Below are 12,054 nucleotides of genomic sequence, written 5' to 3' on the forward strand. Positions count from 1 at the left end.
CTCTCCCCCCACCCCCACCCCCCGGGCTGACCGGACAATGGTCCTCCGCTCAGCAGTACCAGGCTGGACCGAGGCCCTGAGACTTCAACACCACGCGGGCCTGGGAAAGCGGCCGGGGAGGAATCCTCGGGGGGCGAGAGCACCTCCGGCCTAAACGCAGGCTCTGCGCGCCGGGGCCTCCACGGGCGCCATCACTGGGAGTGGGGTGTGAAGGCCGCCCCGCGGGGCCAGCGCCGGCAGCCGACCCGGGATCTGCGCCTCGCAAGCCCGGCCGAGGCGAGACGGCTGGCAAGTGCAGGCCGCAGATGGCTCGGCTGGCCCGTCCCCGCGGCCCGTGCCCCGGCAGCCGACCTCGGGCGCCTTACCTTGTGGATTCTCTTCAGAGCCATGGTGGGAGGCGGGTGGCGGTAGCCCCCCGGGCAGGGACGGGGCGGGGGAGGGACGGGGAAGGGACGAGGGGGCCTGAAGGCGCCTCGGGATCGCGGGTCGGCAGGAGAGAACGGGGGAAGGAGGGGCCCGGGTCCGGCGGGGTAGGCTGCGGGCCGCGGGGCCCACTCAGCTGCTGGGCCTGCCGCAGCGGTCACCGCATCACCCGGCGGCGGCCCCCTTTATGCGCTGCCGCCCCAGTCGCCGCCGCCGCCGCCGCCGTAGCTGCCTCTTCCTCCCCGGCTCGGCGCCGCCTCCTCCGCCGCCGCCGCGGATCCCTCCGCCGGGGAGCAAGAGCCCAAGGCCTCGGGCGCGGCGGGCGCCTCTCGCTGGGACAGCCGGAGGGATTGCTCTGCCTTCCAGCGGGTTGCAGGTGGACCGAGGGACGCGCGGGCGGGCGGGCGGGCGGCGCCGCCGGGGTGGGGCCGCCGGAGCGCGGGGTGGGCCCAGGCCGAGGGGCAGGTCGGGAGGCGCGGGGATTGGCGGGTCGGGAGAGGGAGGGCCGGGCCGCTCGGGCGGCGGAGGGATACGGGCCGCCCCTGCGAGCCGCGTACGCGCCGTCGCTGTGGCCGCCGCGGCCGCTGAGGAGGTGGGGGGGGGGGGATGACGCTGCGAAGCGCTGCCAGAGGAAATCTCGCGAGAGGCGAGGCGCGGGTTTTCGACGCTCCCGCGCAGCGACCCTAAAATCCCCAGCGCCTAGTACCCCACGCGCGTGGCTGCCTGAAGATGGATAAATGTCTACAGCGCGCAGAGGCTTGCTGAATCGCCATTAGTGCCAGGAAGAGGCGTTTAGGCCGGTTGCAGGGCACCTAAGGGAGGAAGGGACTTGCCCAAGGTCAAACAGCCAGTGACAGAACTAGGACTTGTCTTGAAGGCTTTGAAAGGGGTCCAGGCAGATCCCCTTGCTGGAGCTGTATGGTAGCCGCCTGGGAGGAGCTGCCCTGGCCTCACTCAGCCAGGGTGTGAGTAGTCACCTCACAACACCTCACCCTGTGCTCCCCACTTAAAAAAAAAAAAAAACACCCTCCTAATGCAGATCCTGGCATGTGAGGAGTTACTTTTCTGGAGAAACACTGGGGCGCCAGATCTAGACAGGTGCTCGGAAGCTAGCTGTGGACACTTGTCACGGAATAGTAAAGCATCTTTTCCAGGGAGAAAAGGGAAGAATCTTGCCACAGTCACACAGCGGTGAGAGGCGGGCGAAGCTCCTACTCACTTTGCTGAACCAACGCAGGCCTGGTGAGGAAAACCTGTTATCCAGTTGCGGATGAAGAGGGACATTGCATACACACACACATACTTTATTTTTAACCAAGGGGGGAGAGGTACAAAAATGGCCACTGGTAAGGTGTTTTTTTTTTTCCTTCCTAAAGGCTTGTGCATTAGAAAAGTAACATACTTGCTCCAAGAAACAGACATGCAATCAGCACATGTAATACCTGGTTTGGCTAATCCTCCCCCGTCAAGTGCCAGGATCCATATAGACGCTAACTCCTGTCGAGGCTACTATATTTATAATCCAACTCCCTGCTTGTGGCCTGGAAAAGCAGTAGAGCACGGCCCAAAGCACCCTGCACCCGCGTGGGAGAACTGGAAGAAGCTCCAGGCTCCTAGCTTTGGATTGGCACAGTTCCGGCCTTTGTGGCCATTTGGGGAGTAAATCACTGGATAGACAGAGGATGTTTTTCTCTCTCTCTGTATATCTGACTTTCTAATGAAAATAAACTTCTTTAAAAAAAAAAAATTGGGGGATCTTGGGGCCTGGCACGGTAGCCTAGCAGCTGAAGTCCACATCTTGCTCACGCTAGGATCCCATATGGGTATTTATTCTAATAATGGCAGTCCCACTTCCCATCCAGCGCTCTACTTGTGGCCTGGGAAAGCAGTGGAGGACAGCCCAAAGCCTTGGGACCCTACACCCCCCCTGGGAGACCCAGAAAAGGCTCCTGGCTTCAGATTGCCGCAGCTCCAGCTATTGCAGCCACTTGGGAAGTGAATCAACATATGGAAGATCTTTTTCCTCTGTCACTCCTCCTCTCTGTATGTCTTTCTAATAAAAATAAATAAATCTTTAAACAAAACAAAACAAAAGATAGGTCCCTGCGCGGTGGCCTAGCGGCTAAAGTCCTTGCCTTGAACCCTCCAGGATTCCATATGGGCGCCGGGTCTAATCCAGCTCCCTGCTTGTGGCCTGGAAAATCAGTCAAGGACAGCCCAAAGACTTGGGACCCTGCACCACCGTGGGAGACACAGAAAAAGCTCCTGGTTCATGGTTTTGGAACAGCTCAACTCCAGCTGTTGCAGCCACTTTGGGAGTGAACCAGTTGACAGAAGAGCTTCCTGTCTGTTCTCCCCTTCTCTGTAAATCTGACTTTGCAATAAAAATAAATAAACCTTTCAAACAAAAATGTTGGGAAAGGGGTTGACACAGGAAAGACAACTTCACTCTTGTGACAAGTACAAAAAGAACCATCTTCCCTCCCCATTTGCTCATAAATATTGCTCAATATTTATGCCACAGGTATTGGGAAAATCTTATCGACTTTAAGGACACTAAATTGAATAAAATTTTTTTTAAATTCAGGTTCCTTCTGTCCATTGGCACTGTAGTATAGACTTTTTTATGGGGCACACTGATATTTGATCTCAGTAGTCCGAGAATATTAAATGTTATTTGAATGATTTAACTTACCAAATAACCTAGAATGTTCTGTTCTTATTCTTAGAGCCTTTCCCTAGCTGTATTGGTCAGACTCCTCCCTTATAATGTAGATAGATTAATGGTCATAACATTAAATAATTCCCAGACTGTATAAAAAAATTTACTGTAACTAAAAATTTTTGGCATTTTACATTTTATGACAATCATATAGTTAACGATGGTGATAAAATTAGTGCTACTAACTTATTTTTGCTATCTCAAAACAGATATGACTTGATGGTATTGTTTTGTATTACTTTTTGTTGGATTGCCATACATTCTAGCCCAACTACACTATTACATATTTTTGTGATTTTTATGGAGGGGTAAAGGTCTGTCTGTTTTTGAGGTTTGTAAGTTTCTCATTTACTTTTGATTATTTTCTATCAGCTGCCAAACACACCTCTCCCCAAAAAGTAATTTGTGGGCCCAGCGCAGTAGCCTAATGGCTAAAGTCCTCACCTTGCACGCCCCGGGATCCCATACGGGTACCAGTTCTAATCCAGGCAACCCTGCTTCCCATCCAGCTCCCTGCTTGCTGGGAAGGCAGTCAAGGACAGCCCAAAGCCTTGGGACCCTGCACCCGCATGGGAGACCCAGAAGAGGTTCCTGGTTCCTGGCTTCGGATTGTCACAGCACTGGCCTTTACGGTCACTTGGGGAGTGAATCATCAGACGGAAGATCTTCCTCTCTGTCTCTCCTCCTCTCTCTATGTTTGACTTTGTAATAAAAATAAATAAATCTTTAAAAAATAATAAAGGAAAACAAAAATGGTTTTGTTCATAGCAGATAATATGACTTCAGAAATAATGAAATGGGGCCTGGTGCAATAGCCTCGTGATTAAAGTTCTCACCTTGCAATCCCATATGGGCGCCACTTTGTGTCCTGGCTGCTCCACTTCCCTTCCAGCTTCCTGCTTGTGGCATGGGAAAGCAGTAGAGAACAGCCCAAAGCCTTAGGATCCTGCACCCATGTGGGAGACCTGGAAGAAGTTTCTGGCTCCTGGCTTTGGATCCGCTTAGTTCCGGCTATTGCAGCCACTTGGGGAGTGAACCAGCAGATGGAAGATCTTTTTCTCTGTCTCTCCTTCTCTCTGTAAATCTGACTTTCCAATAAAAATGAATTTAAAAATAGAATTAAACAATATGCCTCATGAGCATGTTCACAGTCCTAATAAAAAACCTAAGTATGACAAATTCAGCAACATATAAAAAAGGACATTGTAATTAAGTGACATTTGCTGATAGTAATGTAAGTTAAAGCTAAAAAACAAATTCAAATCTGGAGTCCTCCTGGGTCAAACTCTACCTACAGTGCTGCCATCACACATTGGTGCTAGTTTGAGCCTAGCTGGTTCACTTTAAAAAATAATTATTTGTGGGGCCCAGCGGCGTGGGCTAGCAGCTAAAGTCCTCGCCTTGAACTCCGCCGCTACGGGATCCCATATGGGCACCGGTTCTAATCCTGACAGTTCCACTTCCCATCCAGCTCCCTGCTTGTGGCCTGGGAAAGCAGTTGAGGACGGCCCAATGCATTGGGACCCTGCACCCGCGTGGGAGACCCGGAAGAAGTTCCTGGTTCCCGGCTTCAGATCGGCATAGCACCAGCTGTTGTGGCTCACTTGGGGAGTGAGTCATCGGATGGAAGATCTTCCCCTCTGTCTCTCCTCTCTGTATATCTGACTTTGTAATAATAAATAAATAAATATTTTAAAAAATTATTTGTAGTGTTGTTTACAGAGTTGAGAAGGATGTATGCCCATCTGGGTCACTAAGTTAGGGTGAGGAGGGTCAAGGGAGGGAAGGAAGGAGGGTGGAACAAATGCTTTAATTCTTTTCTTTTGCTCCTCTATGGGGGGGAGGTAGAGGAGGGGGTTGCTCCTTTCTGCCCAACTACATCAGCACCCAGGGATGAGGGACGGTCATCTGATGTCATCTTAGAGACCCATATGTGGGGAAGAGTGTTCTAAGGGGTATCACTTGAGGGGTTATGATAGTCCTAAGATGTTGTAGGTTTAATTGCTCCAGGGTTGAGAAAATCTTTCCAAGGATGTACCCTAATGCATCCACACATCCAGATACTTGCTGCAAAGCTCAGCCAAAAGACTGGTCAGTCTGTTCTACTTTCCATTCTCTGACAAGACACTCCAGATACTCTGTTGGCTTAGATGAGCTGGCTGTTATGTCCCCTGTATGCATGTTGGCATGCTGTCCACTGCAAAGGCATCAGCAACCAAAGAGGCCCAGTCAAGTCTGAGGTTGGACCACATATCCTGTGATCTTCACTATGGCTGCAGTTTGAGTCCAGTGGTCTAGTTGGAGAGTCTTTCTTTTTTTTTTTTTTTCTTTTTTTTTTTTTTAAGATTTATTTTATTTTTATTACAAAGTCAGATATACTGAGAGGAGGAGAGATAGAGAGGAAGTGGAGCTGCCGGGATTAGAACCAGCAGCCATATGGGATCAAGGCGAGGACCTTAGCCACTAGGCCACACTGCCGAGCCCTAGTTGGAGAGTCTTTCAAGAAACCTTTCATGGGGTGACCTTAGACCTGACTCTTGTGTGCAACAACTATTATGAGGTCCAGTTCAGTCCATCACCCACATTGTCCTATGCACATGCTAATGAATGCAGTTGCCTAATCAGTTCTGTCCCTACCCCCATGTCAAATGCAAACTAATAGGTGTCGAGGCCTAGCCCAACCAGCTTCTCAAAAATCCATCCTTTATGTACATGAGCAGAAATTACAGCCTAGTTGGGGGTGACCCCCAATAACCACCCGGCCTTCCCCCAGCCCTGGTTCCTGCACATGCTGGTATGTGCAGCAGTCTAGTCTGGCCCCTCCCACATCCAATCTGGCTCTTGTATACATCCATGGGTGTTACAGCTTAGCTTAGCCTGAACAAATGCCAAATATATGCCAATGGGTGATGCTGCCTTGTCCAGCCTAGCTCCCTGCTTGCGGCCTGGGAAAACAGTAGAAGATGGCCCAAAGTCTTGAGATCCTGCACCCTGCTTGGGAGATCCAAAAGCTCCTGGTTCTTGGCTTCAGACTGACTCGGGAAGTGAACCAGTAGACAGAAGATCTCCCTCTCTGTCTCTCCTCCTCTCTGTATATCTGACTTTCCAATAAAAATATAAATCTAAAAAAAAAATGTTAAACATACATTCACGCATATACCTAGCAGCCTTGGTCATGCATAACCCAAGTCAAGTGATAAATCCTCTTCACAGCAAAAGACAAGCTGCAGTACACTCAAAGCAATGATGAGCCCCGAATGCTTAGACTGAGCAAAGGAAGAAAGACACAAAGAATATAGACTCTATGTTTCCAATTGAATGCAGTCCAAAAATAAAACTACGTTTTTATCTTTGAAGTCAGTAAGTGACTGGTATCCTGGGAAAAGTGATTTGTCAAGAAAGGTATATCGGGCCCGGCGTCATGGCCTAGTAGTTGAAGTCCTCGCCTTGAACGTGCCTACTCCCAGATTGCCAGTTCTAATCCCGGCAGCTTCACTTCCCATCCAGCTCCATGCCTGTTGCCTGGGAAAGCAGTTGAGGATGGCCCAGTGCTTTGGGACCCTATACCCGCGTGGGAGACACGGAAGAAGTTCCTGGTTCCCCGGCTTCGGATCGGCGCAGCACCAGCCTTTGTGCTCACTTGGGGAGTGAATCATCGGACGGAAGATCTTCCTCTCTGTCTCTCCTCCTCTCTGTATTTCTGACTTTGTAATAAAAATAAATAAATCTTTAAGAAGAAAAAGAAAGGTATATGGCCCTGCGTAATGACTTAATGAGTAAAGCTACTGCCTGCTAGTGCTGGCATCCATTATATATGTGGTTCAAGTCATGGCTGCTCCATTTCCAAACCAGATTCTTGTTAATACACCTGGGAAAGCAGTAGATGACGACTCTGAACCACAGTAACAGAGACCCAGAAGAAGCTCCTGGTTGCTGGCTTCAGCCTGTCCCAGCAGTAGCTATTGAGGCCATTTGGGGAGTAAACAAACATATTGGAGACTTCTCTGTCTCTCCTCTCTCTCTGTGTAAGTCTGCCTTTTAAATAAATAAATATTTTAATATTTTATATTTTATTTTAATTTAAACTTTTATAGTTTAATTTATTTTTAAAATATTTTAAAAAGAGAAACCAAGGAAATGTTCTAGGGTAGTTCAGATGTTCTATATAGTTCCAGGTGGAGGTGACCCAGGTGTATACACTTTCAAACCTTCTAGAACTGAACATTAAAGGTCTGTGCGTTTGGCTCCTAGCTTTGGAGCAGCTCATCTCTGGCTTTTGTGGCTATTTGAGGAGTGAACCAGCAAGCAAATAATTTAAAAACTAATAAAATATAAAAATGTCTCCCCAAATATTCAGACTCCTTAACATGATATAACCACTTGGGGAGTGAACCCAGCAGGTTGGAATGAACTCTCTTCTTTTCAAATAAACAAAATGAATTGAAACTAAAACAAGGGGTTGGTGTTGTGGGACAAATGGGTAAGCTACCTGGCTATGCCAGCATCCCATAGGAGCACCAGTTCACCGCCCTGCCTCAGATCAAGCTCGCTGCTAAGTGTGTGCCTGTGAAAGCAACAGCAGATGTCCTAAGTCCTTGGGCTCCTGCACTCAAGAGACACCTGGATGCAGTACCAGGCTGGTAGCTTCACCTTAGTCCAATCTGGCAGCCATTTGGATAAACCAGAAGTTGGAAAATTCCTTTCTTGTTTTCCTGCCCTCAATGTAACTGCCTTTCAAATAAAATTCTATAAAGCATTAGCCCAGCACAGTAGCCTGGTGGCTAAAGTCCTCACCCAGCACGCACTGGGACCTGTTATGGGCTGGGAAAGCAGTGGAGGACAGCCCAAAGCCTTGGGACCCTACATCTGCATGGGGGACCTGGAAGCAGCTCTGGGCTCCTGGCTTCAGATCAGGGCAGCTCTGGCCATTGTGGTCCAGTAGACAGAGATCTTTTTCTCTGTCTCTCCTCCTCTCTGCATATCTGATTTTCCAATAAAAATAAATAAATCATTTTTTAAAAAGTATTAACCCACCGGGCTCGGCAGCGTGGCCTAGTGGCTAAGGTCCTCGCCTTGATCCCATATGGCCGCTGGTTCTAATCCCGGCAGCTCCACTTCCTCTCTATCTCTCCTCCTCTCAGTATATCTGACTTTGTAATAAAAATAAAATAAATCTTTAAAAAAAACTATTAACCCACCTTCTAATTAAAAATATTTTTAGATTTATTGATTTATTTGAAATGCAGATGAGAGAGAAGGAGAGAAAGGAAGGGAGAGAGGAAGAAGGAGGGACAAAGACAGTCTGGTTGCTGGTTTATCCTCTCAAAATACCAACAACTGGCCAGGCAGGGAGCTCCATCCCAGTCTCCCGGGTGGGTGACAGAAACACAAGTACCTGAGCTATTGTCTGCCACCTTCCCAGCGCTCTGGCAGGAAACTAGATTCGAAGCCAAGGAGCTGGGACTGTAACTTACTTTGGCTGTGGTATGTGGGCATCCCAAGTGGCTTAACACATCGCCACCGTCCATCTCGGCCCTTTCCCTTTTTGCTTGACGTTTTCCAGTCTCTTACAGATTAAATCGGAAGCGCCATTTGCTTCTATTGCCAACAACAAATAGGTGATCTAAAAACAAATCTGTGTTTCCGCGGAGGTTCCTAAACCACTCCACTGATTTCTAGGGCATTCCTCTGCCTTTCCCTCCCTCCCGGTGGCAACAGAAAATGCCACGTGAGCTCAGCAAAGCCCAGCAGGCGCCCCGGATCACGTGACTGCTAATTTCCTTATAATAGGCGTTAACTAAACCGAACTTTGTTTTCTAGCTGATTTCGTTTAAGTCTTGTCGGCCCAGGACTCGTAACTTTGGTTACTCTCAAACAGCGCTGCTCTGGAATGGCGAAGTCCGGCGGCGCTTCAGTTAACGCTCTTGCGAGTTAGCCTCCTCCTCCTCAGGGAAGAGCTTCCGGTACCGGGCGGAGTTAGCCCCTGGGGACCAGCAGGGTCATCTGAGAGGCGTGTTTGGGGATCTCAGACCCTGAAGTCCCGCGGTCCCCAGGGTGGCGCAAGGGACACCTGACACCTTTCCTGTGAGTGGCAGCGGCCACGGGGACGGCCCCTAGCCACCGGCCACGTGCAGCTTGGTGACCAACGCTACCGAACACTTTGGGCACCCGTGGAAGGCAGTCAGGCCAAGTAGACAGATACTGCGGATGGCGCGGAAAGGGGCCATGCTGAGCCCGGCTACAGCCTCGCGGTGCCGGCATTTCCTCCATCAGGCTCCTGGCGTCCTGCCTAGGGTCACCTGGACCCATCTAGAACACAGGCATGTGGAGAGTGCCCCTGGGGCCAAAGCGTGCCACCCCGCCTTGTTCTGCCCTTCAAATAAGTAAATAAATTTTTTTAAAGAAAAAAAAGTGATTTTGATATCATCTCTTTCCTAGCATAACCATCTTTTCAGAAAAACGTAAAAAATGAGATTAAAAATAAAAAACAGTAACTTTTTTTTTTAACAACAAATGGTCTCCTATCAAAGATAAGATTCTGCAAATACCTTTTGAAGCTTTTCACAAAGCTCAACAAGCATTTGCCATGGTGATTAAATGTTGCTGAGGACTCCTACATCTCCTATCTGAAGTTAGCAGGGTCCTGTTCCCAGTAGTCCCCAGCACGGCTCCTGACTCCAGTTTCCTGCTAACACACTCTGGGAAAGGCAATGACCCAAGTTACTGGGGCTCAGCCTCCCACGTGGAAGATCAGTACAAGGTCCAGTCTTCTCGCTTCAGTATGGCCAAGTCCCTGGCCATTATGGGCGTTTAGAGAGTGAACCAATGGACGGAAGGTCTCTACCGCCATCTTTATTTTTCAAAAAATAAGAGAGGAGACTATAGATTCACAAAGAATCACAAAAATAGTACAGTGCATTCAAGTGTTTCCTTCATTTCCCCTCCGTGGTTACATCTTACATAATTACAGTACAGTAGCAAAACCAAGAAATTGATGCTTGCACAGTGGGTATATATAGCATTATGTCATTTTCTCACATGTGCATATTCCTGCAAACAGTACCACAAGCAAGAGGCAGACTATCCCGTGACCTCAAAGACCTCCCTCATATCATCTCTCTATCATCACAAACACACATCCCAAATCCCTAACCCCTGGCAATGACTAATCTATTTCCCATCTCTATAATTTAGGTATTTTGCAAGTGTGGGGTAAATGGAAATATATACCATGGGATCTTTGGAGACCGGCTCTCCTCACATCCCTGCTATGCCTTTGAGATCCACCCAACTTGTGTGCATCAATGTCCAGCCCTTTCAGTCGCCAAGCAGTATTCCATTCTGTAATTTTTTTTCAAGTTAATAATGGGGGCTGGTGCCATGGCACAGTGGGCTAAGTCTCTGCTTGCAGCAGTGGCATCCCATAAGGGCACTGGTTCATGTCCCAGCTGCTCCACTTCCAAACTAGGTCTCTGCTTATGATCTGGGAAAGCAGCAGAAGATGGCCCAAGTCCATGGGCATCCTGTACCCACTAGGGAGACCTGAAGAAGCCAGCTTCAAATTGGCTTACCTCCAGCTGTTGTGGCCATTTAAGGAAAGAACCAACAGATGGAAGATTTTTCTCTTTCCTTCTCTCTGCTTTTCAAAGAAAAAACTTTTTTTTTAAGTTAACGGTGATAAACATACATTCAAAAAGTGGCATTTTAGCTCTTTGTAAGCATACAAATGAGTGGCATTAGCTGCATTCATGTTGTGTGATCTCACCATAATACGGCCAAAAAATCTCTTTTATTTTGCAAAACTGAAACTGTATCTATTAATCATTAATTCCTCCTTCTTTACATCTAAAGGTAACCATTTTTTATTAAAAAAGATTTACTTATTTTTTTAAAGATTTATTTATTTTTATTGCAAAGTCAGATATACAGAGAGGAGGAGAGACAGAGAGGAAGATCTTCCATCCAATGATTCACTCCCCAAGCAACCACGGCAGCCGTTGCCGAGCTGATCCTTGACTGCCTTCCCAGGCCATAAGCAGGGAGCTGGATGGGAAGTGGAGTTGCCGGCATTAGAACCAGCACCCCTATGGGATCCCAGCGCAAGGACGTTAGCCACTAGGCAATGCCGCAGGGCCCCAAGATTTACTTATTTTTATTGCAAAGTTAGATATACAGAGAGTAGGAGAGACAGAGAGGAAGATCTTTCTTCCACTGATTCACTCCCCAAGTGACTACAATGGCTGGAGCTGAGCTGATCTGAAGCCAGGAGCCCAGAGCTGCTTCCAGGTCTCCCACCTGGGTGCAGGGTCCCAAGGCTTTAGGCTGTCCTCGACTGCTTTCCCAGGCCGGAAGTAAGCAGCTGGATGGGAAGTGGAGCTGCCAGGATTAGAACTGGTGCCCACATGGGATCCCGGTGCGTTCAAAGTAAGGACTTTAGCTGCTTGGCCACTGTGCCAAGCACTTTTTTTAAAAAATGTTTGTTTATTTCTACCTTTTTGGAAGATAGAGTGATCACCAACAGTCTCATCTAGAAATTTACTCCCCAGATGTCAGAGAGCCAGGAACTGAAACCAGGTCTCCCTGGTGGGACATCATTTTCTGCTTTCCGGAGTGGGAAGCACACAGCTAAAACTGCCAGACAGTAGGACTAGAATGGGCATACTCTAAAAGGGATGTGGACAACTTATGGAGCATCTTTTTAAAAATTTTATTTATTTTCTTAACATTATTTTTATTTGAAAGACAGAGAGAGAGAGAGAGAGAGAGAGAGAGAAATTAGAGAAGGATCCCTAAGAGGGCTAGGACCCCGTGCCCCATGTCTGTCTTTCTGGGTTTGATTCCTGGCTCTGACATCACCTTCCTGCTAAGGCAGGCCATGGGAAGTAGCAGGGATGACTCCCACATGGGAG

The 12,054-nt window shown here is 48.5% G+C and overlaps 1 protein-coding gene across 2 annotated transcripts in view; it reads right to left on the minus strand.

The window, feature by feature from the left end:
- The window catches only part of UBE2D2 (ubiquitin conjugating enzyme E2 D2), a 75,886-nt gene that overhangs the window by 46,631 nt on the left and 17,201 nt on the right, over positions 1-12,054 (minus strand). Inside the window, exon 1 of one of the 2 annotated variants that reach the window (XM_004586471.2) lies at positions 366-1,039. The exons of the other annotated variant lie outside the window; for it this stretch is intronic. Coding sequence (XP_004586528.1) covers positions 366-389 — 24 coding nt within the window. The 5' untranslated portion in view covers positions 390-1,039. Of the gene's footprint in view, positions 1-365; positions 1,040-12,054 lie in introns of those variants that run through there. 2 annotated transcript variants of the gene reach the window in all.

Source organism: Ochotona princeps, chromosome 19 (assembly GCF_030435755.1).
Source record: "Ochotona princeps isolate mOchPri1 chromosome 19, mOchPri1.hap1, whole genome shotgun sequence".
NCBI lineage: Eukaryota > Metazoa > Chordata > Mammalia > Lagomorpha > Ochotonidae > Ochotona > Ochotona princeps.